Source organism: Myxocyprinus asiaticus, chromosome 20 (genome assembly GCF_019703515.2).
Source record: "Myxocyprinus asiaticus isolate MX2 ecotype Aquarium Trade chromosome 20, UBuf_Myxa_2, whole genome shotgun sequence".
NCBI lineage: Eukaryota > Metazoa > Chordata > Actinopteri > Cypriniformes > Catostomidae > Myxocyprinus > Myxocyprinus asiaticus.
Genome location: NC_059363.1, coordinates 9,621,992 through 9,645,578, shown reverse-complemented (window position 1 = coordinate 9,645,578; position 23,587 = coordinate 9,621,992). Strand labels below are relative to the sequence as shown.

Sequence of the window (23,587 nt, the reverse complement as noted above, 5' to 3'; positions counted from 1 at the left end):
AGTTAGTATAATGACATTAGTATAATAGTTTATTTACTTATACATTCAGTATGGTTTAATGGCCAGCAGTCTTCAATGGCATTTATTACATTTAGGACCAAATGTTATAATTTAGGGCCATTATTATTCTTAGGACCACATTGTAAAAATGGGCAGGATTTTACAAGATTTACCTATAATTTCTTAATATAAAATACCGTATTCAGAATTTTACTGTAAAATCAATGCAGGCGAGGCCAATTTCTGTCATAACACAAAAAAGTACTGTGAAAAAAGAAATTATAATATCGCACTGCATTGTGGGATATAGTGTTTCATTTGAAGTCACCATTATGGTGTTACATTTTCCCTTTGGATGGGAACTTTGAAAACACAATTTGATGCACTGTGATGTATGGAGAAAATGAGTTTAATTTAATGACCGAGTTTATGACTGATCCTGATGTGTAGGCTACATTGTAAAATAATTGAAAACAAAGAAATGATGTAATTTTACATATAAAAATGAGGGAGGGATGTTTGCAATGCAAGTCTATGATATGCAGGGTTGGGAATTAATGGAATACATGTAACGGGATTACGCATTTAAAATACAAAATATAAGTAACTGTATTCCACTACAGTTACAATTTAAATCATTGGTATTTAGAATACAGTTACATTCAAAATGTATTTTGATTACTGAAGAGATTACTTTGCATTTTATTGTCATTTGTTTCATTTAATATTTAGTCCTTTCAGATGGAAAACATTTATACATATAAATGATGCGATCCAAAGTACATTTGAACAGCGGTGAAACACTTTCTTATGATGTGTTACATTCATACGAGCAGACAGAGAAGTAAGTTTGAAGTAAGTTTGGAGCAGAAGAAATAGAAATAAACCTTGTGTAAATTGTCAGCTTTACGCTAAGCTAAAATGCTATTTCTAGCCAATTTACATGCACATGTTACCAGGCACAATCATATTTTTTTATCAAGAAAATTCACATTGGATCATAATTTCTTTTTTTCTAATAAGACCTTTGATATTATGGCAAAAATCATATTCTTGATAATTATTTTTTATTGTTTTCTTGTAAAAATATCTAAAAATCCTTAAAACAAGATCAGTTAGATTGATCTTGTTTTAGAAACAACACTGCATAAGATATTTAGGTTTTTCAGAGAATGTATTTTTAACATGTGTATTTTGTCTTACTGTACTGGCAGAGTTTTTATAGTCAAAACAAGTGAAAAAATCTACCAGTGCTGAAGAAGTAATCCAAAGTATTTATAATACGTTACTGACCTTGAGTAATCTAACGGAATACGTTACAAATGACATTTTACAGCATGTATTCTGTAATCTGTAGTGGAATACATTTCAAAAGTAACCCTCCCAACCCTGATGATATGATTGGTTTTATCTCATGAACTTTTAGAAAAATATGGTAACAATGCACGGACAGATATGAACACTCAGTATATAAAACTCAATGATGGTGACAATTAGCAAACAGTGTTGATAAAAATAGGCTACAGTTGATAATTGTGATTCTACAACGCTGCATTACAACATTACAGTAATTTCCTGGACTTGTTTACTGTGAAGTCACAGTATACAGTTTTCTTTTAAGTGTAATAAATGTATAGGAATAATAGGAATTTAGGGCCAGCACAAAAATGTTGATTACTGTTATTCATGCTTTTATTTCATCCAGATTGGACTACTGTAACTCATTGTATTTGGGGCTCTCAAATGCTTCATTATCACATTTACAGTTAGTGCAAAATGCAGCAGCTAGACTCCTGACTGGCACCTGGAAGCACAGTAGCATATCTCCTGTAATGGCCTCTCTGCACTGGCTTCCAGTTAAATATAGAGTTCAATTAGGTACTTTTAACTGTTTTTAGGGTCTGCATGGTTGCATTTGCACCTGATTACATTTCTGAACTTCTACATCAGTATCAAACCACTAGATCATTAAGGTCTTCACAGAGTATGCTTTTGAGTTTCCCCAAGTCCCGTCTGAAATCTAAAGGGGATCGTGTTCTCTCTGTTGTGGCCCCTCGCCTTTGGAACAGTTTGCCTCTCCACATTAGATCCTGTGGCACAACTGAATATTTTAAAACTCAGCTAAAAACTCTGTACCTAGACGCACTGTAATTATCTTGGTTTATGTTTTATTGTGTAATGTCTGTTGACTCAAAATTGATTCTTTCAAAACAATTACTCTCCCTCCTGTCGCTCCAATCCCATATGACTTTCTTTCTTCAATGGAACACAAAAGAACATCCCCAGTCACCATTCACTTCCATTATATGGAAAAAAAGATGGTCAGATCAGTCAAATGGTCACTTAGACAGTCAGTTCCTTTCATTCCGCCTAACATTTTGTGTTCCACAGAAAAAGGAAAGACATACCGGTTTGGAACAATATGAGGGTGAGTAAATTATGTCAGCATTTAATTTTTGAGTGAACTACTGTATCCTTCAACCATAGTTTTTCTGTAAATAGCATAACATGGTTATGGTACTAAAACCATGGTTAATTATTGTAAGGGGACCTTGTTCCAGTCTAACAAGGCCCATAATGAACTATTTCTTTAATGATATAATAAGGACTGACAGGAACAACCCAGAATCAAGCAATAGTAGTCAACCGCCTAGTAGCCATTCCCCCACAGTTTCCTGCCATTTTTAATTTATTTCCTGGTGAGAGTACATCAGACAGTGACAGCTTGCCACGATTGGCACCCTGTCTGTATAGAGCTGGATTTTCTCATGCAAATTTGCATGATTTTGTCATCCACTAAATGACAAATGCAAAAACACAACATCCTTTAATTGATGGGGGCAATTCTACATGGTTAAAATGCATTGCAGTTTTGCAAAGACAAGTTTGAAATACTGTGTTACGTAATCATGACCTGTACTATTTTCATGTCCACCTTGCAGAATTACTCGAAGTAATTCAAAGAAATAATAATAAAAAATCAAGAAACTTGAAGTATGTGACCAAATATAACTTCCACTGAAGCTCTAGTGATATCTTCACTTTCTGCAGCAATGGTTTCAATTGCTTCATGAAATCTTTTGATTCTCATGAAGATTTTACGACCCCCTGGGGGATTGAGGAGGGGGTGATCTCCATCCAGGGGCTTGTCTGAAGGTCTGCCTGCCTGCCACAGCCTCAGCAAAAGATGGTTAGGCTCTTTTTTTTCTCCACGCATTTGTCCTCCCACTCATTCAGCTCTGGCTCTACTGCCACTGAAACTCAGCTTATCTGGGATTTCACAGCAATTCACCGCTGCCACACCCCAACTCTGTATCCACTCGATGCCTGCCACTGAGCTGGAGCATCGCCAGTGTGTCTCTAAAGGATCCGTTACGTAAAAGTTTCAGTCCTCTCACATTAAAGGGATAAATCTGTCCCCTGCACAGCCAGGGCTTTTGTGTTGCATTGTTTGCAAATCAGAATGGAGAAATCAAATCGCAAATATAAACAAAGCTATCCTTGGTGCTTTTTAAAAAAGAATAAAAATATGACTGATGGAATGTAGAAGGCTTTTCAAGCACACCATATGATACCATGATATCCAACCTTAACTGTGTCCAAATGAGTGCTGCCACTGGCTCTGTGCTAACAGCCGAGTGACAGAGATTGGCAATCTGAGTGACTCTGATTGGAGGTTACAGCTCATGCGGACAGGCGAGATCTTTTGAAGTGTGCTGCACAGCACTGTAGGGCCTATTTTGCGCAAAATTTGCTCATCTCCTCCTAGATGATGGAACCATTTTCGTGATTCAGACTGCTGGAAACCTCAAATTGCACACTAATGTTGCATGCATCAGTCTTATAAATGTAAATAATAAAGGCAGAGTGGCAACCATGTGATCTTTTAGTGTATTTTGTTTAGCATGGATCAGTGATTGCTTGTTGAAGTCTCCTGTAAACACTTTGTATTTTGTACTCCATTTGTACTCCAAGCTTTATTCTTATACTGATCCAGCATATTTCACTGGAGCTTTGATTAAAAAAACCTGAAGAACTTATGTGCAGTAATGATTTTACAAGCAACTGGGATTGCATAGACTTTAGACACAACAGCTGTACATCCTCAAATCATAACAGATGTTAATATAAGTTATAATGTACAGCTGTTATCCCACTCATTATATAGCTACTAACCAAATAAATGAATAAATGGATATGAAATGTTGAAATATTGAATACTGAAGTGTAATTACTTTTTAATTATTCAGAAGAAAGAGACTGCAGAGTAATATGTGACATGAAACTATAGCTTGGATGTCGGTTGCCTGTTTAGCAGTCATAAAGAAATATTTGACCACATAATGCCGTGATTGACCAATCAGAATAAAGTTTTCCAGAGAACCGTGTAATAAATTATTGTAATTTACTAATATACTTCATCTTGACCATGCATATTCATTTTTGTCAGGATTTCTTATACGTGACATTCTCATACTTATCACAACATAAAGGGTTCCAATTTGCCTCACAGATATTTTTAATTAGAAATCAGATATTTGAGTGATAACAGTGGTTACAAAATGTGAAATGACTGCATGCTCAGCATAATCCAACCAAAAAGAAAGACAAACCAGTTATACATTATAACAGTTAATAAAGTACTATGGGTTAATTACTAATTCATGAGCATTCCAAACTTCAGTGAAGCAAACAGACTGTTTAAAAGCACCATGAAACTCAAGAGAGAATTTTAGAAATGATCTGTTTATTCACGATGAAACATTTAAACACGATTCACACTTATAAAGCATAATGAAACCAGGAAGTACAGCATGACTTAATCTGAATAATCTTAGACTACCGATTTAATGAGTAAACATTTACTCAGAACTAAAGTTTTATAGTAAATATTTTCCCTGTGCATAGTATCTTGAAACCTTTTTTGAAGATTGTGTGAAACGCCCAACATCAAAGGAATGGTTCACCCAAAAATGAAAATTCTGTAATCATTTACTCACCCTCATGTTGTTCCAAACCTGTGTGTGACTTTGAGATTTTATGTTGAATGTTATGCACTGACAGCCACAATCACAATGCACTTTCAATGTTTTTTTTGTGGAAAAAAGATACAATGAAAGTGAATGGTGATTAAGGCTGTCAGCCTGTTCTGCGTAATATTTCCATTCATGTTCTACGATAGATATAAAGTCATATGGTTTGTAAAAAACATGGGTGAATAAACTATGACAAAGTTTTCCATTTTTGGGTCTATTATCCCTTTAATACAGAATATGAAGTGATTAAAACTCTGGATAAGAGGGATTTCTAAAGAAACTTTGGTAACGCTTTACAATAAAGTCCCATTTCTTAACATAAATTAACATTAGTTAACATGAACTAACAATGAACAATACTTTTACAGCATTTGCTAATCTTAGTTAATGCTAAGTACAACATATACTAATACAATTTTAAAATCAAAAGTTGTATATGAAGTTGTAAACTAACAGCTAGAATGCCAAAGATCTGCAAAGCTGTCATTGCTGCACATGGAGGATTTTTTGATGAGACACTTTGAAGTAGTTTAAGAAGTTCTGAAATTGTTTTTCAAATTGTAATAGTAATTTTTCATGTTGTTAATGTCCTGACTATACATTGTGATCAGATGAATGCCACTTTGGTGAATAAAAGTACTAATTTCTTTCCATAATAGCAAAATCTGTATATTATTCCAAACTTTTGGCCGCCAGTGTATATATAAAGTTGCAATCAAAATTATTCAACCCCCCTGACCAGCAATTCATTCTGATGATGTGAATTAAAACACATCAACTAAAACCTCAGTAAACAGTCAAAGTAAGTTTTTAATACACATTTGAGTGATTTTGAGAACAAAGAGTTCATTTTACCTACATTTTAAAATAAAAAAAATAACGAATTCTCTCCACAAATGTCATGTCAAAAATATTCAACCCCCAAAGTCAATCATTTGTGGAGCATCCTTTATCCTTAATAACAGCACATAAATGTTTCAGGTAAGTGTTCTCAGGCTTCGGACACCTCTCTATTAGAATTTTTACACATTTCTCATGAGAAAAAGCTTCCAGCTCATTGACATTCTTTGGTTTCTGTGCTGCCAATGCTTCCTTGAAATCCCAACAAAGGTTTGTTATGGTATTTTAATGATGGACTGAAAGGGCCATTTAAAGACATTCCACGACCTATCCTTGAACCAGATTTTGGACATCTTGGATGTATCCTTGGTATTACTGTCTTGCTGGAAAGTCCAGTGATCACAGAGCTTCAATTTACACACTGAAGGCATCACATTTTTCATGCCAAAATGGCCGGATACCTGAAAGAATCCATGGTGTCAGTCACATAGTCAGGATAGCCATTTCCTGCAGCCGCAAAACACCCCCATAACAGGACTGACCCACTTCCATGCTTGACTGTGGGGATGGTGTCGTGCTTGTCATCACCTTGTCATCTTACTCCAGGCATACTGCTGACCCATGGGTCTAAAACTCATTTTCAGTTTAGTGTCATACATCTATAAAACCTTCTTCCAGGACTCCACAGGTCTTTCCTAATTACTTCTTGAATATTCAAGTCAACATTTCCCTTGGTGAAGTTTTGCTTTCTTCCACACCCCAAGAAGGTTACTGTTGTACCATATTTAAAAAATGTATGAATGGTGCTGCCAACTCTGTCTATTGGAAATTGAAGTGCCTTGGAAATGTACTTTTAGCCATGACCTATCTTGTGTAATGAAATAATCTCCTCTATTAGCTTTTGAGACAGCTTATTTTGAATTGCATTTTTTGCATAGAAATAAATTTTTGCTTACAACACTAAACTTACATTTTAAAACTTAAATAAGTGCCATTGCAGATTGATGACTTAATTTTGTTTTAAAACAATTACTTGTGTAGCCTTACATATTTAAGAAACAGCTACATGCAATAGGGATTGAATAATTATGACATGGCTGTATTTTTAAAAAATCCTGCTATTTAGAAATTTTAGGTTATATATTCACACTGTGACTTTGAACGTGTCACTCAACTGATATAGATGTAAAGTTTAAAAATTCTGGGTCATAAGAAAAGCTTACCTTTGTAAATCCTTACTGTCTTGGGGGGGGTTTGAATAATTTCGATTGCAACTGTATATATATAAATATATATGAAAACTGTATTTTGTGTTTACTCAGGTTGCCTTTGTTTTATGTTATATCTCGTTTGAAGATCTAAAACAATTTAGTGACAAATACACAATAATAGAAGAAATCACAGCACTGTATTTAGCTGCATTAAACCATCATGTCATTTCAATTTCCATATGAAAGGTTGCACGCAAATTGTGGCATAAAGTTTGAAAATGGGTCACAAAAATATGATAAAATTGTTGAAATGTTAATTTACGGTTAAACAGAATGTTTGCCTCAGTTCCTGCAAAATTGAAATGGTTCTTAGATTTGCTGGATGCTGAGAGTCTAAATTATAAGTTATCTATAATGAGGCCCTTCTTGAATTGTTAATAATAACATCCAGGCTGCATATTCATGTGTCAGCAGGAGGTAAACTCACAAGCCAGATCCAATGTTTTCCCCCCAACTTTTTTATTCTGTTGGCAAAATAGTGAGGTCAAAGCAAAGCAGGCCGAATGCTGGGCTGTTCTCTCTCATCACAGAATCATTACTATAGCTGTTGATCAGGGCCAATAATTACGCAACAATAAAGATTACTTTTAAGAGACCTTGAAACTAAAGACAGTTCCTCAGGATTTAAATTATTTCTTGAGCCTTAACTGTTCATGCTGATTTTGTTTACAGTGAATGATTTCAAATCAATTTAACACTTTATAAAAATGTAAATAAATAAACATTGTTACAGTATGTTGGCTAATTAATTCAGTTCTCAATTGGCTAAAATTACATAGTGAAGCCAAAAAGGTGCTTAAAAATTGTGAAAAACTGAAATGATGATTAGCCACACAGCACCTATATACTTTCCCTCATACATTAGTATACATTTTAACTTAAAATTGTGATGAATAAAAAATAAATAAATACATTGACATTATGCACGGGTGATGTGTATTGTGAATAACATTAGCTGAAGTATCTGGGTAACTTGACATGTACATCATGTATGACAGAGAGTTACATGAAGACTGCTCTCTTTTCACCCAATCATTGAAGACCTTATGAAGAGCCCATAAAGCCTTTTCTTAATGTGTAGAGACAGCTTAGTTCTTGAAGCAGTCTAATTCTCTTTGACAGCCTCAATCAACCCTTTGAGTCATTGATTGGTACTTTCACTTGCTGCCACTAGTTGTGACTAAAAACTACTGGTGATGTATTTAAATTACAACCAGTTTCACATAGCTACAGCAAAGCTTTTCAATTAAAAATGCTGCTATTCAGTTGAGATAGAGTCTAATATATTCAAACATACACATGAAAGACAGTGAGAGTGAGAGAGAGTTGAAGCTTAACTATTGCTTTAAAGGGATAGTTCACTCAAACATGAAAACGATGTCCTCATTTACTTACACTCATGTTGTTTTAAACCCATATTACTTACTTTCTTCCGTGGAACGCAAAAGGAGATTATGGGGCTCTCAGTCACCATTCACGCTCTTAGTATTTTTTTTTCAAACAATGAAAGTGAATGGTGACTGATGGTAACATTTTGCCTACATTCCTATTTTGTGTTCCATGAAAGGGTTATCAAATGGGTTTGGAACAACATGGGTGAGGGTAAGTAAATGTCGGCAGACTTGTCTGATGCACTAACCCTTTAAAAATACGTAAAAGCGAGGGGGAAAGCCCTTGCTCACATATGGGTCCCTGCTTTTGCAGAGTAAATAGCGCTTGGCCCTCTGAAAGAGATTATAATACTAAACATGGAATTGTCTTACATAACACATTGTAGTTTCACTACAGATGATTTAGTGTCCATTCAGAGAGGAGCAGCTCTTGCATAAGAGGCTCTGACCTCATGAGATTTACCCAGCAGCCCTCATTGCGAAGCAAAGGTATCCCCTGGGATTAGCGCTGGTGCTCTAACCCCGCCGTGAGACACTTCACACAGCACAGGCATTAAAACCCTGACAACACACCAACCACTGAAGTCAGTTACATGATATTAGGTGCTGGGGGCGGAGGCGTGCCCATGCACTTACTGTGACAACACAGAAGTTAATTATTTCTAGGAGCCAAAGCAACATTGGTGGTATTGGGGAAAAAATGTGCTTGCGTTAAAGGGTTAAATCACCCAAAAAGGAAAATTCTCCAATCATTTACTTGCCCTCATGCCATCACAAATGTGTACGACTTTCTTTCTTCTGTTGAGCACAAACAAAAATTTTAGAAGAATATCTCAGATCTGTAGGCCCATACAATGCAAGTGTATGGGTGCCAACATTTTGAAGCTCCAAAATCCACATAAGCACAACATAAAAATACTCCAGACAACTCTGGTGGTTAAATCCATATATTCTGAAGTGATATGCTAGGTGTGGGTGAGAAACAGATCAATATTTATGTCATTTTTCCTTCACTTTTCACTCCTTCTGTTTTTGATGATTCACATTCTATGTGCATATCGCCCCCTATTTGGCAGGGAGGAGAATTTATGACAAAAAATGACTTGAATATTGATATTGAGTTTCTCACCCACACCTATCATATCATGTCTGAATACATGGAATTAACCACTGGAGTCATATGGATTACTTTTATCCTCCCTTTATGTGGATCTTGAGCTTCAAACTTTTGGCACCCATTCATTTGCATTGTGAGGCTCTACAGAGCTGAAATATTCTTCTAAAGATCATAAATTGTGTTCTGCAGAAGAAAGTCATGGGATGCCAGATGGGTGAGTAAATGATGAGAGAATTTTCATTTTTGGGTGAACTATCCCTTTAAGAATGAGTACTGGTACTTGCTGAATTTTATCAAGTGTGAGAAAGAGTATAATTTTGAAGTAAACCTGAAAAAAACAAACCCAATTTTATTTAAATGTCACATTCTCATTTAGAAAGCGAAATGAAGGGAAATATTCTTTTTCCATAGTTAAGAGACTACATTTAAACAATAGCACTTTATTATTATTATTTTTTACAAAATACACAAATAATTATTTGCATGCTTATAATGTAGACAATAAGCCAACTGTATGTGCAAAACAATCCAAAATAGTCTTATGACAACAATTTGTATGAGATGGCGAAATCTTCAGATTTTGTCCGACATGACACGTACGAAAAGGTACGACTTTTATCCCAACCAAGACTAACCAGCCAACAAACAATTTTAGCTTGGTCACATAAAAAAAATTTATGTGAAAAAATTTGGTTACTCATCCCATATTTATTTTTGCAACAGAAATGACTGGTGTATGTCAATAACATGTAATTCACTCCCCTCGTCTCATTCCAAACCCCAATGTTTTCTTTATTCTGTGGTACACAAATGTTATTTTCCTATTAAAATCATGGTTAGGTTATTGTTTGGGGAAAAATTGGTTCATTTATTTTTCTCTATGGGATTAAAAGTTGTACGTTTTTGTATGAGCCAACTTGTACAGTTTTATTACAATTTCCTTATCTGTATTAATATGACTATTATTACTTTAAATTGCTAGCACACTGAAATAAAAAATGTTAACCTTAAGGACATTTTTTAATCATTTATTAATTTAAATTGCAGGGTATTGCAGGGGTAGTAAAAACAGATCATTATGCATTGAAAGGGGACAATTACAGAATGATTAAACTGGAAAAAATTCTAAATTGAAACTGAAGTGTGATATTACTGCACCACTAGCGTCACCAAATGTAACTGCAAAAACAATGGCTATTTTCAAACAGGTTTCCCTGAACACACACCACCCCAATGCCTCGCCACAAACTCACAGCATTGGTTCAGCCAAAGTTGCTCTGTCAGGTACTTTGGGATTCTCAAACAAACAGAGCAAAGTTATGATAGCACTACAGAGTTTAAACTTTCTACGAAAGCTTTACATATTGTTGTCTCTGCATCTTAAGTATTTTAATATCGAAAAAGTTTTAGCAACAATTAATAGGATTTTTCACTTTTCTAAATCTTTCAAAAAAGTTTTAAACCTTTTTCTTTGTTGTTCAGTATAAGTTAAACTCTGCAAGCGTTACTTCAAAAAACATTATTGTGCCCTATATGTGACAAAAAACACTAAAAAGTTTTAAGAAAGTGCATCACTATTGTTGGATTTCTTCTGTAAAAAATAATATTGAAAATGAAAATTGTTGCTTTCCTTGTAGTCTGTTAAAACATGGACAGCTAAATTAGCCGTGCAAGGTATTTCACACACAATGCAGTTTGCATTGACATTTTAGATTGCTGAAGAGCATTAAGTGGCCCTGAATAAGGGTGCAAGCATAGTCTGTATGAATCCTTCACTCTTGAGTCGTAACAGGCTGGCCGGCTGTCCGATTGTCTTTAATGAGGATGCAACGGAGTTCCGTTAGGCATGGTCTGCTTACTCCATCTCCTCTGGTTTAGAAGCTTCCGATTCCTCTGCACTTTCAAATGCACATCAAACACCTCCTCTATGGCTTTCTTGAAACAGTGGAAATTGTAGTCGATAAGTCCTGCAGGAGCAATGACAGGTGTAATCAGCAGGCAATAGGAAAAGCAGCTCGGCCCATTCCTAAATTGGATCGCTACATAAATGCACTTTGAATTAAGTTCTTGCAGATGATCAGGGTGACATGACAAGGTTTGCTTCTTCCAAACATTCTAACCACATCGAGATGCCATCTAGCTTTGATCAGGAGAAAAAAAGCTAACATAAAACATTTACTAACATCTATATGGAGAAAAAATAATAAAAACAGAAGGCTGATGTAAAACATACTGCTTGACGGTTGTCATGCTATCAGACAGTAGCGTAACTTGGATCTTAGGGGTTATCACGGAAATAATAATATATTAAACCGGACCGGTGGGTCAAAGCTCCCATAGCAACTTATCTTTTGACAACTGAGTTAAAGTTCTCCGTTTTCAGTTCAGTTATCAAAGATCAACTTGAGGGTGAAACATTGGTTGTTTAAAATACTGTAATTAAACCCATTAAAAGTCCCACTGTTACTGCTAGTTGTATAGAAAATGTAAGTTTATTTCATGAAAGAAGCTGATCTTTGTCTTCTTTTCCCTGAAAAATTCCTGTCAATGTACTGCAGCTGTAAATGCTCCAAACAGGATATAGACAAAGCCAACAAAGGTGTTTATGATTCATAGGCGATTCTAGACTATTTCTGGGGGCTTCAGTACCTGTCTGTCATCTCAGCACCCCTAAAAATCTGCAATCTGCTCTCTGTTCCAGTTAAAATGCAACCGAATGTATCTGTTGCTGATACACAAGCCTGATCTCATTATAATTCATACATAACATTTAAACATACTGTATATATTTTTGAATGTTTTAAACATACAGTATGGACAAACTGACGGCAGCTACAACGTAAATGTTTTTAGGTTTGTACAGCTTTAATGTTTGTAAAATCTTAATATTATAAATATTTGAGCCACTAAAATCTGTTGCTCACACAGAGCTATCATATGGCTTCTGAATACTTGGGTTATAGCACACAAATAAAATGGATTACTTTTATCATTTTATGGTGCTTTTGTGGTGTATTTTGATGGGCTTTTTTTTTAGCTGCAGCAAATTCAGAAAATTCCCTTTGTGTCCCACTGTAAACAAAATTAAAATTAAATGATAAATGAACGAAGAAATGATTACATAATTCAAGAATTTTTATTTGTTTCATCATGCATGGTTAAAGTGATGGAATCCTTCAAAACAAGTTGGAAACGGCACCAAAAATCACACAGAATAGAATTAAACCATTATAATGTCAAATTAGATAAATGCATCAACAGCGTTGCATATATGTAATAGCATTGAACATTTAATTAATTTCACTGATTATAAATACAATAAAATCCATTGATTAATTTAATTAGTTAAATATTCTTAAATTCAATAAGGATTTGAAACATTTTTACATCTCTAAAGCAGTTCTTACGTAAAATGATTATGTTTTAGATCCTGTGAATACGTCAATATTGTACGTTTCAGTGTCTATGCAAACATAAGTATGCTAGAACCACACTTTACGTAAGAATACCTATAAATACTCATGAGATTACGTTGGATATACATATTCTGACATAAAAATGCTATTTTAAATGTTTTTAGTTGAGCAAGTTTTGACCCAACAACCTTTTGAAATTAAATTAACAAACATTTCTCGAGACCACTGCATTGCATAGACTGAAAGAGTGCTGCAAGGCTGAAATCACTACTGTAATGAATATTCCTAAAATGCACATTGCATATTTAATTTCATAGCTTTTTGCTGTTAAGGAACATTAATAGCCCTAAAATAAATGAGAAAGATTAATCCAATTACTTTAAACCAAACATTTTTGTTAGTCGTCCAGAATGTGACCTCACCTTTCCTCTCAAAACTCTCTTCCCTGAGGAAACACACCAGGGCAAGGAATTTGGTGACCTCCTTTAGATACATCACTGTGGTGTTGTTAAGGTGGATTATGGCCATGGATTCTTTATCATATGGAGTTCCAGCATCATCTCCAGTCAACCTATGAAAAACCACAATAATGCATTCATATCACAAAAAACAATACAAACAAAAAAACTGACATTAAAGGGATTGTTCACCTAAAACTGCCTAAGTCACCATTCATTTTCATTGCATCTGTTTCCATGCAATGAAAGTCATTATGCCTAAAATCTCCTTTTGTATCCCACAGAAAAAATATGAAAGATGACAGAATTTGTATTTCTGGGTGAACTTTCCCTTTAACAGCTTTCCTTTGAATGTTACTTGAAATTTGCTAATAACAAAATTTGGTTTCGCTTGTACCAGAGGCATTACTTGCTGTTTTTGCACTTGTCCTTCAATTTGTATGACAAATGCATGTAATAAACACATCCCTGACGGCGTCCTCTTAGGACAATAAGTAGTGCGCATTACTGTTCCATCAGGAAGCCACTTCCCCAATTCAGTTTAAGAAAAGACTGTATACAGCTAAAAAAAAAAAAAATTATCTAAATGAACAGATGCCCTATCATAATCCCCTGCTTTTGTAGCCAAATATATTTATGCTACTATGTATGGATATTAAAAAATATATAAATATTTTCAAACAAAAAGCAAGATGCTTTTCAAGTTCTGATAAAGATGATGAACAAATTCAGTTCACACAATAAAGTGTCTAATTTTAAGCTTCCTGAAATTTGGAACATTGATGTGCACATGATGAACAGGAAGCCAAATCAGTGACTCATTAACTTAAATGAGTGCAATACTCAATGAGTGAAAAACAAGTCAGGGCTTGCTAAAATTAATTTCACAGCAACTTGTCAAATGTATTTAAAATAAGGACCACACAGTAAAAAGCATTTTGTTAAATCAATACTTTTTGTCTTGTTTGCAAGTAAAAAAAAAAAAAGAGAGAGAAAAAAAAAGCTAAACATCCTTAAAACAAGATAACGTTAATAAGCAAAAATTGTAAGATGCAAGAATGTTAATGTAATATAATAGTTTATCTTAAGTTAATTTTTCTTTCCCTACTGGCACAATGTTTTCTTTTTTCTTTCTTTTTTTAAAGCAGAAATTTTGTGAGGTTCATAAACAAAGGAAAGAAAAACTATTTGCCAGTTGGGAAAGAGAAATAAACAATTCAAGAAACATTCTCTGAAAGCAAGTTTTAAAGAAATATTCCAGGTTAAACAGAAGTTAAGCTCAGTTGACAGCATTTGTGGCACAATACTGATTACCACAAAAAAAAAAAAAAAAAAAAAAAAAAGAAAAACAAATTCACACATCCCTCCTTTATAAAAAACAAAAAAAACAAATCAAGGTTAGAGTGAGGTACTTACAATGGAAGTGAATGAGGTCCATTTTGGAGGGTTTAAAAGCATAAAAGTGAAGCTTATAATTTTATAAAATCACTTACTGTAAATGAATACTTCTGTTAAAACTGGTGTATTATTTGAGCTGTGAAATTGTTTAAATTGTTGTTTTTGCAGTCATTTTAGGGGTTTAGGTTTACAGCATTACGTTGTCATGGCAACAGAGTTGTAAAATTGGATATACCTTTGTATTAATAAGGTTGGTAAGCAATTTTATCACACTAAAAGGTGATAATTTTAACAAGCATCTTGTTTATTTTGTGGCTATACTTTTGAAACAGACAGTGTTTTAACGTTTATGGATCGGCCCCAATTCACTTCCATTGTAAGTGCCACACTGTAACCTCGATTTTTGCTTCTTTTTTTTTTTTTAAAGAAAAGGAAGAACGAGTCAAAATTATTTTTTGTGGTAATCAACATTATGCCACAAATGCTGTCGATTAACGGAATATTCCGCGTTCGATACAAGTTAAGTTGACTCGACAGCAGTTGTGGAATAATGTTGATTACCACAAACATTTATTTTGACTCCTTTTCTTTAAAAAAAGCAAAAATCTAGGCTAGAGTGAAGCACTTACAATGTAAGTGAATGGGGCTAATTTTTATAGGGTTTAAAGGCAGAAAGTGAAGCTTATCATTTTATAAAAGCAATTAATTCTTCTGTTAACACTCATGTATTATTTAAGATGTAAAGTTGATTAAATCATCATTCTTACGGTCATTTTAGGGTTGCTGACATTATAACGTCATGGCAACAAAGTTGTAAAATTAACTATAACTTTACTAACAAAAGGTAAGCAATTTTATCACACTAAAATCATGTTAACACAAATATTGTTTACGTCTTGTGGCTATACTTTTGAAACAGTGAGTATTTTAACGTTTACGGATGGGCCCATTAACTTCCATTGTAAACGCCTCACTGTAACCCAGATTTTAGCTTTTTTTAAAGAAAAGGATGGACAAAAAACCTTTTTTGTGGTAATCAATATTATGCCACAAATGCTGTTGATTGAGCTTAACTTGTATTGAACCCAGAATATTCAATGCACTATTCTATGCAATTTGCCCTCTCAAGTAAATCTAACTTGTTTTAAGGATGTTTAGATATCTTTATTGGAAAACAAGACAAAAAATTCTGAGAAAGAATTAAAAACAAAACAAAATATATACTACAACATTACAAATGAGTCTTCTATCCATGACACAACATGTGCAAGCAACCATGTCAAACTGGACCAAATTGAACAAGACTACCTTTGGACTTAAATTCCAAGGCTCACATTTGTTGACTAAGGCTACATTTAACAGAGTTAACAGTCCTGCCTGCTGCCCTATTCATCTCATAGTGCTGAGGTGGCTCATCTGCTCTTGCAGGCCACTGCGAACAGACAGCTGGGTGGCCCCAGGTCAGGCCTGCCTTTCTGTACCTACCCAGACCCCAGTGTTCTGCCGAATCATAGGATGAACAGGGTCAATGGCGCTGGAGGTGCCACTCTCTGCCCTTCCAGTGTTTACAGCCTGTGTATACATATCCCCCAGTTATATGCTGCTAATCCCCCCCTCCTCCCCCCTCCTGCTACTCAACCTGCACTTAAGATCTGTGAAGATGATGTGAGCCACGTCTTTCCGAAACAAAAGACGAGGAAAGCTTCAGGCCCAGATGGCGTCTCACCAGCGTGTCTTAGATCCTTTGCTAACCAGCTGGCCCCCATCTTCACACAGATCTTCAATAGATCACTGGAGCAGTGTGAATTCCCATGCTGCTTCAAACGCTCAATCATTATTCCTGTCCCAAAGAAACCAAAAATCACAGGACTTAATGACTCCAGACCTGTCGCCCTGACGTCTGTAGTCATGAAATCATTTGAGAGACTGGTGTTGGCCCACCTGAAGGACATCACTGGAACCTTTCTAGATCCCCTTCAATTTGGTTATCGAGCAAACAGGTCTGTGGATGATGCAGTCAACATGGGATTGCATCATGTCCTGCAACATCTGGACAGACCAAGGACATATGCAAGGATCCTTTTTGTGGACTTCAGTTCGGCTTTCAACACCATCAACCCAGCTATTCTGCAGACTAAATTACACCAACTCTCTGTTCCCATGTCTATCTGTCAGTGGATTACCAGCTTTCTGACGGACAGACAGCAGCTTGTGAGACAGGGGAAACTCACTTTCAGCACCTGTACAATCAGCACTGGTGCCCCACAGGGAGGTGTGCTCTCCCCACTACTCTTCTCCCTCTACACCAATGACTGCATCGACAAGGACCCCTCTGTCAAGCTCCTGAAGTCTGCAGACGAAACCACTGTCATCAGCCTCATCCGAGATGACGATGAGTCTGCATACAGAAGGGAGGTTGAACAGCTGGCTGTCTGGTGCAGTCAAAACAACCTTAAGCTGAACACGCTCAAAACGGTGGAGATGATTGTGGACTTTAGGAGGAACACCCCAACACTGACCCCCTTCACCATTCTAAACGGCACTGTGGCAGCAGTGGAATCATTCAGGTTCCTGGGCACTACCATCTCACAGGACCTGAAGTGCGAGACACACATTGACTCCACTGTGAAAAAGGCACAGCAGAGGTTGTACTTCCTTCGCCAGCTGAGGAAGTTCAACCTGCCACAGGCGCTGCTGATGCAGATCTACTCAGCGGTCATTGAGTCTGTCCTCTGCACTTCAATAACTGTCTGGTTTGGTTCAGCTACGAAATCAGACATCAGAAGACTACAAAGGACAATTCGGAATGCTGAGAGGATTATTGGTTGCCCCCTGCACCCCCTTCAAGAACTATACACTTCCAGAGTGAGGAAAAAGGCTGAACAAATCACTCTGGACCCAACTCACCCTGCCCATTACCTTTTTGAACTGTTGCCTTCTGGCCGACGCTTCAGAGCTCTGAGCACCAGAACCATCAGTCACAGGAACAGTTTTTTCCCTCAGGCTATCCATCTCATGAACAGTTAAATTGCCCCATTGAGCAATAACTATGTGCAATACACAGTTTAGTGTTTTTTTATATTTATCCAACACATCCAACCTCTTCTGCCATTTCATTCCTCTGGGAAAACCAACAAACAAACAAACAAACAAACAAACAAACAAAAAAACAAAAAAAACATTTGCACTGTACATAACAGATAACAGATTTGTATTAGATTGCACTACATATGTGTATGTGTGTATGTGTGTATGTATGTATGTGTGCGTCTGTGTGTATGTACGTATGTGTATAACTATCTTTTATATTTTATTATTATCTATGTCTCGCCGCTGTTTTTGTATTGTTTTTGTATTGCTGTACACTGGAAGCTCCTGTCACCAAGACAAATTCCTTGTATGTGTAAGCATACTTGGCAATAAAGCTGATTCTGATTCTGATTCTGATTCTAATCCAAGAAATATTAAAACACAGCCAGCAAAGGCTGTAGGGAAACAAGATTACAGCATGGGGAATGTTGGAATTTATTGTCTATTTTTAATTATATAGCTGTTAGTTCTGGTCCTCTAATCTGACAGGACATGAGAAGTTCCAAGAGTTATGATATTTAGAACACTTCACTGTTTGTATAACTGCGCTTGTCTGTGTTCATGGCACTCCAGACATGCTGTCCGTCTGTGTGTTGGTCAGCAACATGCAATGGATGATCCTCCTTGGGAACTATTTTTGTTAGCAGAGCAAAAACAGTCAAAGTTACTGGCCATATTGTGTCTGAAATGGAAGCTTTTTAATATTACCTTCTTGTTTATAGAGCATTGTATAAAAGCAATATCACAAGCAGGAGTGTTACTGTAATCGGCCTTAGGAACGAGGACACAGGCAGTCAGTCCTTCAGTACAAATTTACTCTGTAATGTGATTGTGGAGGATTCTATAGGACAGTGGTTCCCAACTTGTCAAATCGAACAACGATTTTTTGGCAAAAGGTTGCATGACATACCCTCATCCTGAAACTACAATAAACAGAGCCTCACTCGTAGCACGGATAAACATGGTTTGTGCCAACTAAAGTATGTTTTGTGAAGTGAATTGTTGTGATTTTAAATTTAGAAACAGACTGACAACATTGTTTCTATTCAGCCCATTTCATGTTAAAGGAATAGTTCACCCAAAAATGAAAATTCTTGTTACATGCATAGTTGACATATTTGGTTTCAGTGCTTTATCTGTTATTTGATTTAAAGAGTGAATACCAATTTAAATTTTATTCTCGACACAAAGTGATTGTATGCCTTCAGAAAACTTGGAATACAGCGCATTAGTCATATCAATTACTTTTACTGTGGTTTTGTCCTTTTTCAAGCTTGACAGACCACAGTCAATTCAGTTGCAATTTTTTTTTTTTTGGCAAATAAAACCATGTAAAGTCTTTTAAACTTCAACTTTTTGATTTTCCAAAAGGAAAGAAAGTCATACGGGTTTGGAGTGACATTAGGGTGAGTAAATAATGACAGAACCATTGAATAGACTTTTTTGTTCACTTTTGTATGAGAAACAGTTTTGGTGCGGTGTTGGGTCGCCACTTGCTGCCCAATGTAAAACGGGTCCTTGAAACAAAATCAGAACTAACACTTTAGTGGATTGAGGTGGAAATATGAGTGCCACTCACCCATAGATGCATGAGATGTCAATAACCACATCTATCATGTCACAACACAACTCGTAGGTCTGCATGTCCACCGGGCTGCTGTCTGTAGCTATGTAAATCTTGCTGACCACATCAAAGAGAAAAGCCTTTTCAATCCCTGAATTCTGCAATGAGAGTGCACAGGATGGAGTTAGGGTTCAGCTGTTATCCTTAAGAAGTACAGCGGAACAGGACATCATATCTAAGAACACTTTGAAGTGGAAATGAATTATGCAACCAAGTAAACAACTGCATAGCAAATACTCTTGTTAGAAAATGCAACAATCTAAATCTATAAAGGCTGTTTAAAGAATATAAAGCTTTTTCCCAAGTTAGCAAAATTAGTGTTTAATTGTGACTTAAGTTTTTAAATTGCCATCTAAACAGTTACATGAATTAATTAATTAGGATTTGAATTTATTTTACTTCAATTGTATTTTTAATGTATAAAAATAAATATACAATTATTTTAATTAATAAAAACATTACAACACATACGTGTATACATGTATATCTGAACATTTTGACATATGAATACACACACATGAATTCTTTTTTTTTTTTACATTTCTTATATTTAAATAAAACAAAGGAAGAGAAAGAGAGACTATCATAAATCAATCAAAACAGACAATTTAAAACACAATCATTTCACAGCGCTTTGAGTGGCAGATGGTGAAGAGATTTCAGTCTTCATTATTTCAAATCTATAAACTGTTCTGCTATATCATACTCATATTTGAGCAATCTTTATACTATACCACATCAACATATTACCTTATAAGTTTATCATTTGCTGCCACCAGCTGGCTATAAAAAGAATTTAATATTTGCTAAATGAAATTGCTGTCCTGATAAACATTTGATAAAACAAGTGCACTATGAAATTATATTATGTTGGAGAGATCACAATTTCGAGGTGACTCACTCGTATCTGCAAATCTTGGATTGTGTGATGTAATTAAAGCCTTTTGGCTATATTTAGTTTATTTTTAATACTGATGTAGTGGGCCACATAGCTTTGGGAACCAAGATATGTTCAACTACTCACAGATATGAAAATGTTGAGCAGATTCTCAAGGGTTGGAAGCTGAGGGATGAGTTTCTGCACAACTTTACTGAAGGCCTCAAAAATTGAATGATCATAGATGCTCGTCAGGTAGAAGCTGAAATAAATAATAATCAGAGTAATTATATAATTTTAGGATTACCCCATACCATCTGAGTATATGTGAAACACACCTTAAGTGTATCCTTTCTAAACCAGCATCAGCTAGATCATCGTTGGCTCGTTTGTGTATGTCCCTCTGTTTCTCAATCTTGTGGTCATCGGAGAGTCCATCCACCTTGTGGATGAACACCTCGAAGTTGATGTCTGGATTGACCTTGTAGGCCCTTGTCACAGTGAGGTGAAGTCTACTCAGTGCCTCCACATAATCATCCTACACAGTTAAGACATACATAATATGCATGCATGAATAAATGGATGGATGGATGCATGAAAAAATTATGGATGGATGGATGGATGGATGGATGGATAGATAGACTTCACCTGTGAATCTATGACAAAGATCAGAGCCCCTGTTCCACGAAATATCATCTCATAGTCGAACGTGGGGTCGAAGAAATCTATCTGACCAGGAAAGTCCCAGATTTGAAAGCTGACAAAGGAACTATTGGACACATCCTCTCGACAAATCTTATTGGTGCTCTCCAGAAAGAGAGTCTCATTGGGCGACATCTTGTGGAATACAACTTTCTGAATAGAAGACTTGCCACTTCGCCTCAGGCCCATGAGCAGGATTCGAGGTTTCACCTCACTGCTGAACGGATCACTGAATCCGAGTACTGGCCAGCAAACAAACACAGAAACTTTTGTGGGTTTGAATACATTTCAATTTTTGACATTAACGAGAATTCCATTAGCCCATTTGAACATTCAATCAATGTAAGTCTATGGGTCTTTGTAAAGCCAACATAATGATGAATGTAAATCTAGCCTTTAATACAGTATAAGAAGACTGTCATGTGGCTGAAAATAATTGCAAATTATTGGTCTTAATCTGATGTTTAAAGAAATTGAAATTCATTTAAGGACAACAAATAATAAAGTTTGATCACGTTTACTTTGGGTCAACTGTAATGCACAGAACGTCTAACATGAAAAAGATTTAAACCCCATTTAATCTTCTTTCAAATTCATTTCAAAACTGTATAATTTCTGCATCAATTCAATTCATACTGCTCATACTTGAGCATGCAATAAAGGCATAAACATGGCCACAAATTCCCCTTAATAAGATCTGCTGAGGTCAAGTTCACAGACCCACAATTAGACATGCAGTATACAAAGTTATAATTGAAAAGAGAAATGACATACTACTAATCCCATGAGTTTGAATGATTGGTGGGGACGATGTGTAGAGTTGTGGGCACAGCCTACACTGGCATTCCAATGCTTCATATCACATGCTGCAGCTCATTTTAATGAATGTGACCTTGCTAGCTGTGAGCTGAGGAATGTGAACTGCATTTGGTGAGACTGACGGCCACTTCTAGTCTCAAAATACAGCCCGAAGTGTTTATCCAAGTGTCTAACTGCAGGGCACCACATATAAGAGCGTCAAAAAGTGTCTGTGTTTGTTAAATCTGCAAATGGAAAAATCATGGAACTAACAGTCAAGGAAAACTTGGACACTCAAAGGAAAACAAATGAAACACGAAAAGGTGTCTGCAACACCCTTGTCAAAATGTACTAGAAACAGAATTAAATATAGCCTAATTAAAAACATAATTAGTTAAATATACCTTTGTAATATAGCAGTTATTGTTACTACATAACATATAAATTATGAAATATAATAATATATTATCACACCGTGTAAGAAGCTTTCTGTCATTTTAATTTCTTTTGTAATTACTGTTGTAGCTATTGTACTACTAACTTAGTCTTGTTTTATTGTAGTAGGCCTATGAACAATGTCTGTAATAGTAAATTGTTGCAAGGGTTTTGTAGTTTTTACTCATGTCCCCTGTTGGTGTCGTGTATAATATTTACATGGCTGCTCTATTCATGAAAAACAAATTAAAACTCCCCTCTAACCTCCTTCATCACACCCGCAGTCTCCGTCCCCGTCCGTGAACGTGTCAAAATAGTCTTCATCGTCATAATAATCGAACGGTAGCGCTTCGTTTTCTCCGTCCACTTCATTGTATTTCCCTTTGCTTGTCATTCTCCGAGTTTGAGACATTTAATCTGCGGAGGCCGCCAAACTTTTCCACATTGTCACTTGATATTCCCAAGCCATGGTGAACTTTCACCTCCCCACTCCCCTCCATACTGTGAGACACACATACAGTACCAGCCCGCCTGCGTGATAAATCACAGCACACTGCGACTATTCATCACTATCAGACACGGAATGATGAGCTCGAGTCCCATAAACTCCAATGCACGAGTAGCTTGTGAGAGAGAGGACGCCTCCCTTCCCTACACAAACAGGAATGGAGTCTTTGGAAGTGCTGTGGATCTCGGGAGATGTAGTTCTTTTTTACTTTTCCAAAAAAGGGACATACTGTAGATTAAAATGGTCATTTTTTTTTTTATGTATTATTTTATATTTATTGTATTACTTCCCATCAGTTTATTTTTTAAATATTAAAATAAAAATAAAAATATATACGATTATTTTATGTGTGTCTGTATGTATTTGTGTGTGTGTGTGTGTGTGTATATATATATATATATATATATATATATATATATATATATATATATAGGTCTATATCTATCTATCTATCTATCATATATATATATATATATATATATATATATATATATATATATATATATATATATATATATAAATATATATAGGCCTATATACAGGGTTGGGAGGGTTACTTTTGAAATGTATTCCACTACAGATTACAGAATACATGCTGTAAAATGTAATTTGTAACGTATTCTGTT

At 35.6% G+C, this 23,587-nt stretch overlaps 1 protein-coding gene across 2 annotated transcripts; it reads right to left on the bottom strand.

Annotated features, from left to right (window-relative positions):
- Nucleotides 1-9,978: 9,978 nt before the first annotated feature.
- On the bottom strand, nucleotides 9,979-23,095 carry LOC127411490 (ras-related GTP-binding protein D). Of its 2 annotated transcripts, XM_051647110.1 has the most exons (8): nucleotides 22,718-23,095; nucleotides 21,995-22,263; nucleotides 21,167-21,462; nucleotides 20,857-21,056; nucleotides 20,666-20,780; nucleotides 19,597-19,739; nucleotides 13,494-13,642; nucleotides 9,979-11,622 (listed from the first exon to the last, which is right to left on the bottom strand). In XM_051647110.1, the coding sequence occupies exons 3-8, from the start codon at nucleotides 21,407-21,409 to the stop codon at nucleotides 11,471-11,473; spliced, it is 1,002 nt and encodes a 333-aa protein (XP_051503070.1). In that variant the 5' UTR covers nucleotides 21,410-21,462; nucleotides 21,995-22,263; nucleotides 22,718-23,095; the 3' UTR covers nucleotides 9,979-11,470. The 2 variants fall into 2 exon arrangements, with proteins under 2 accessions (XP_051503070.1, XP_051503069.1); XM_051647109.1 differs by lacking the exon at nucleotides 21,995-22,263.
- Between the last annotated feature and the right edge of the window lie 492 nt (nucleotides 23,096-23,587).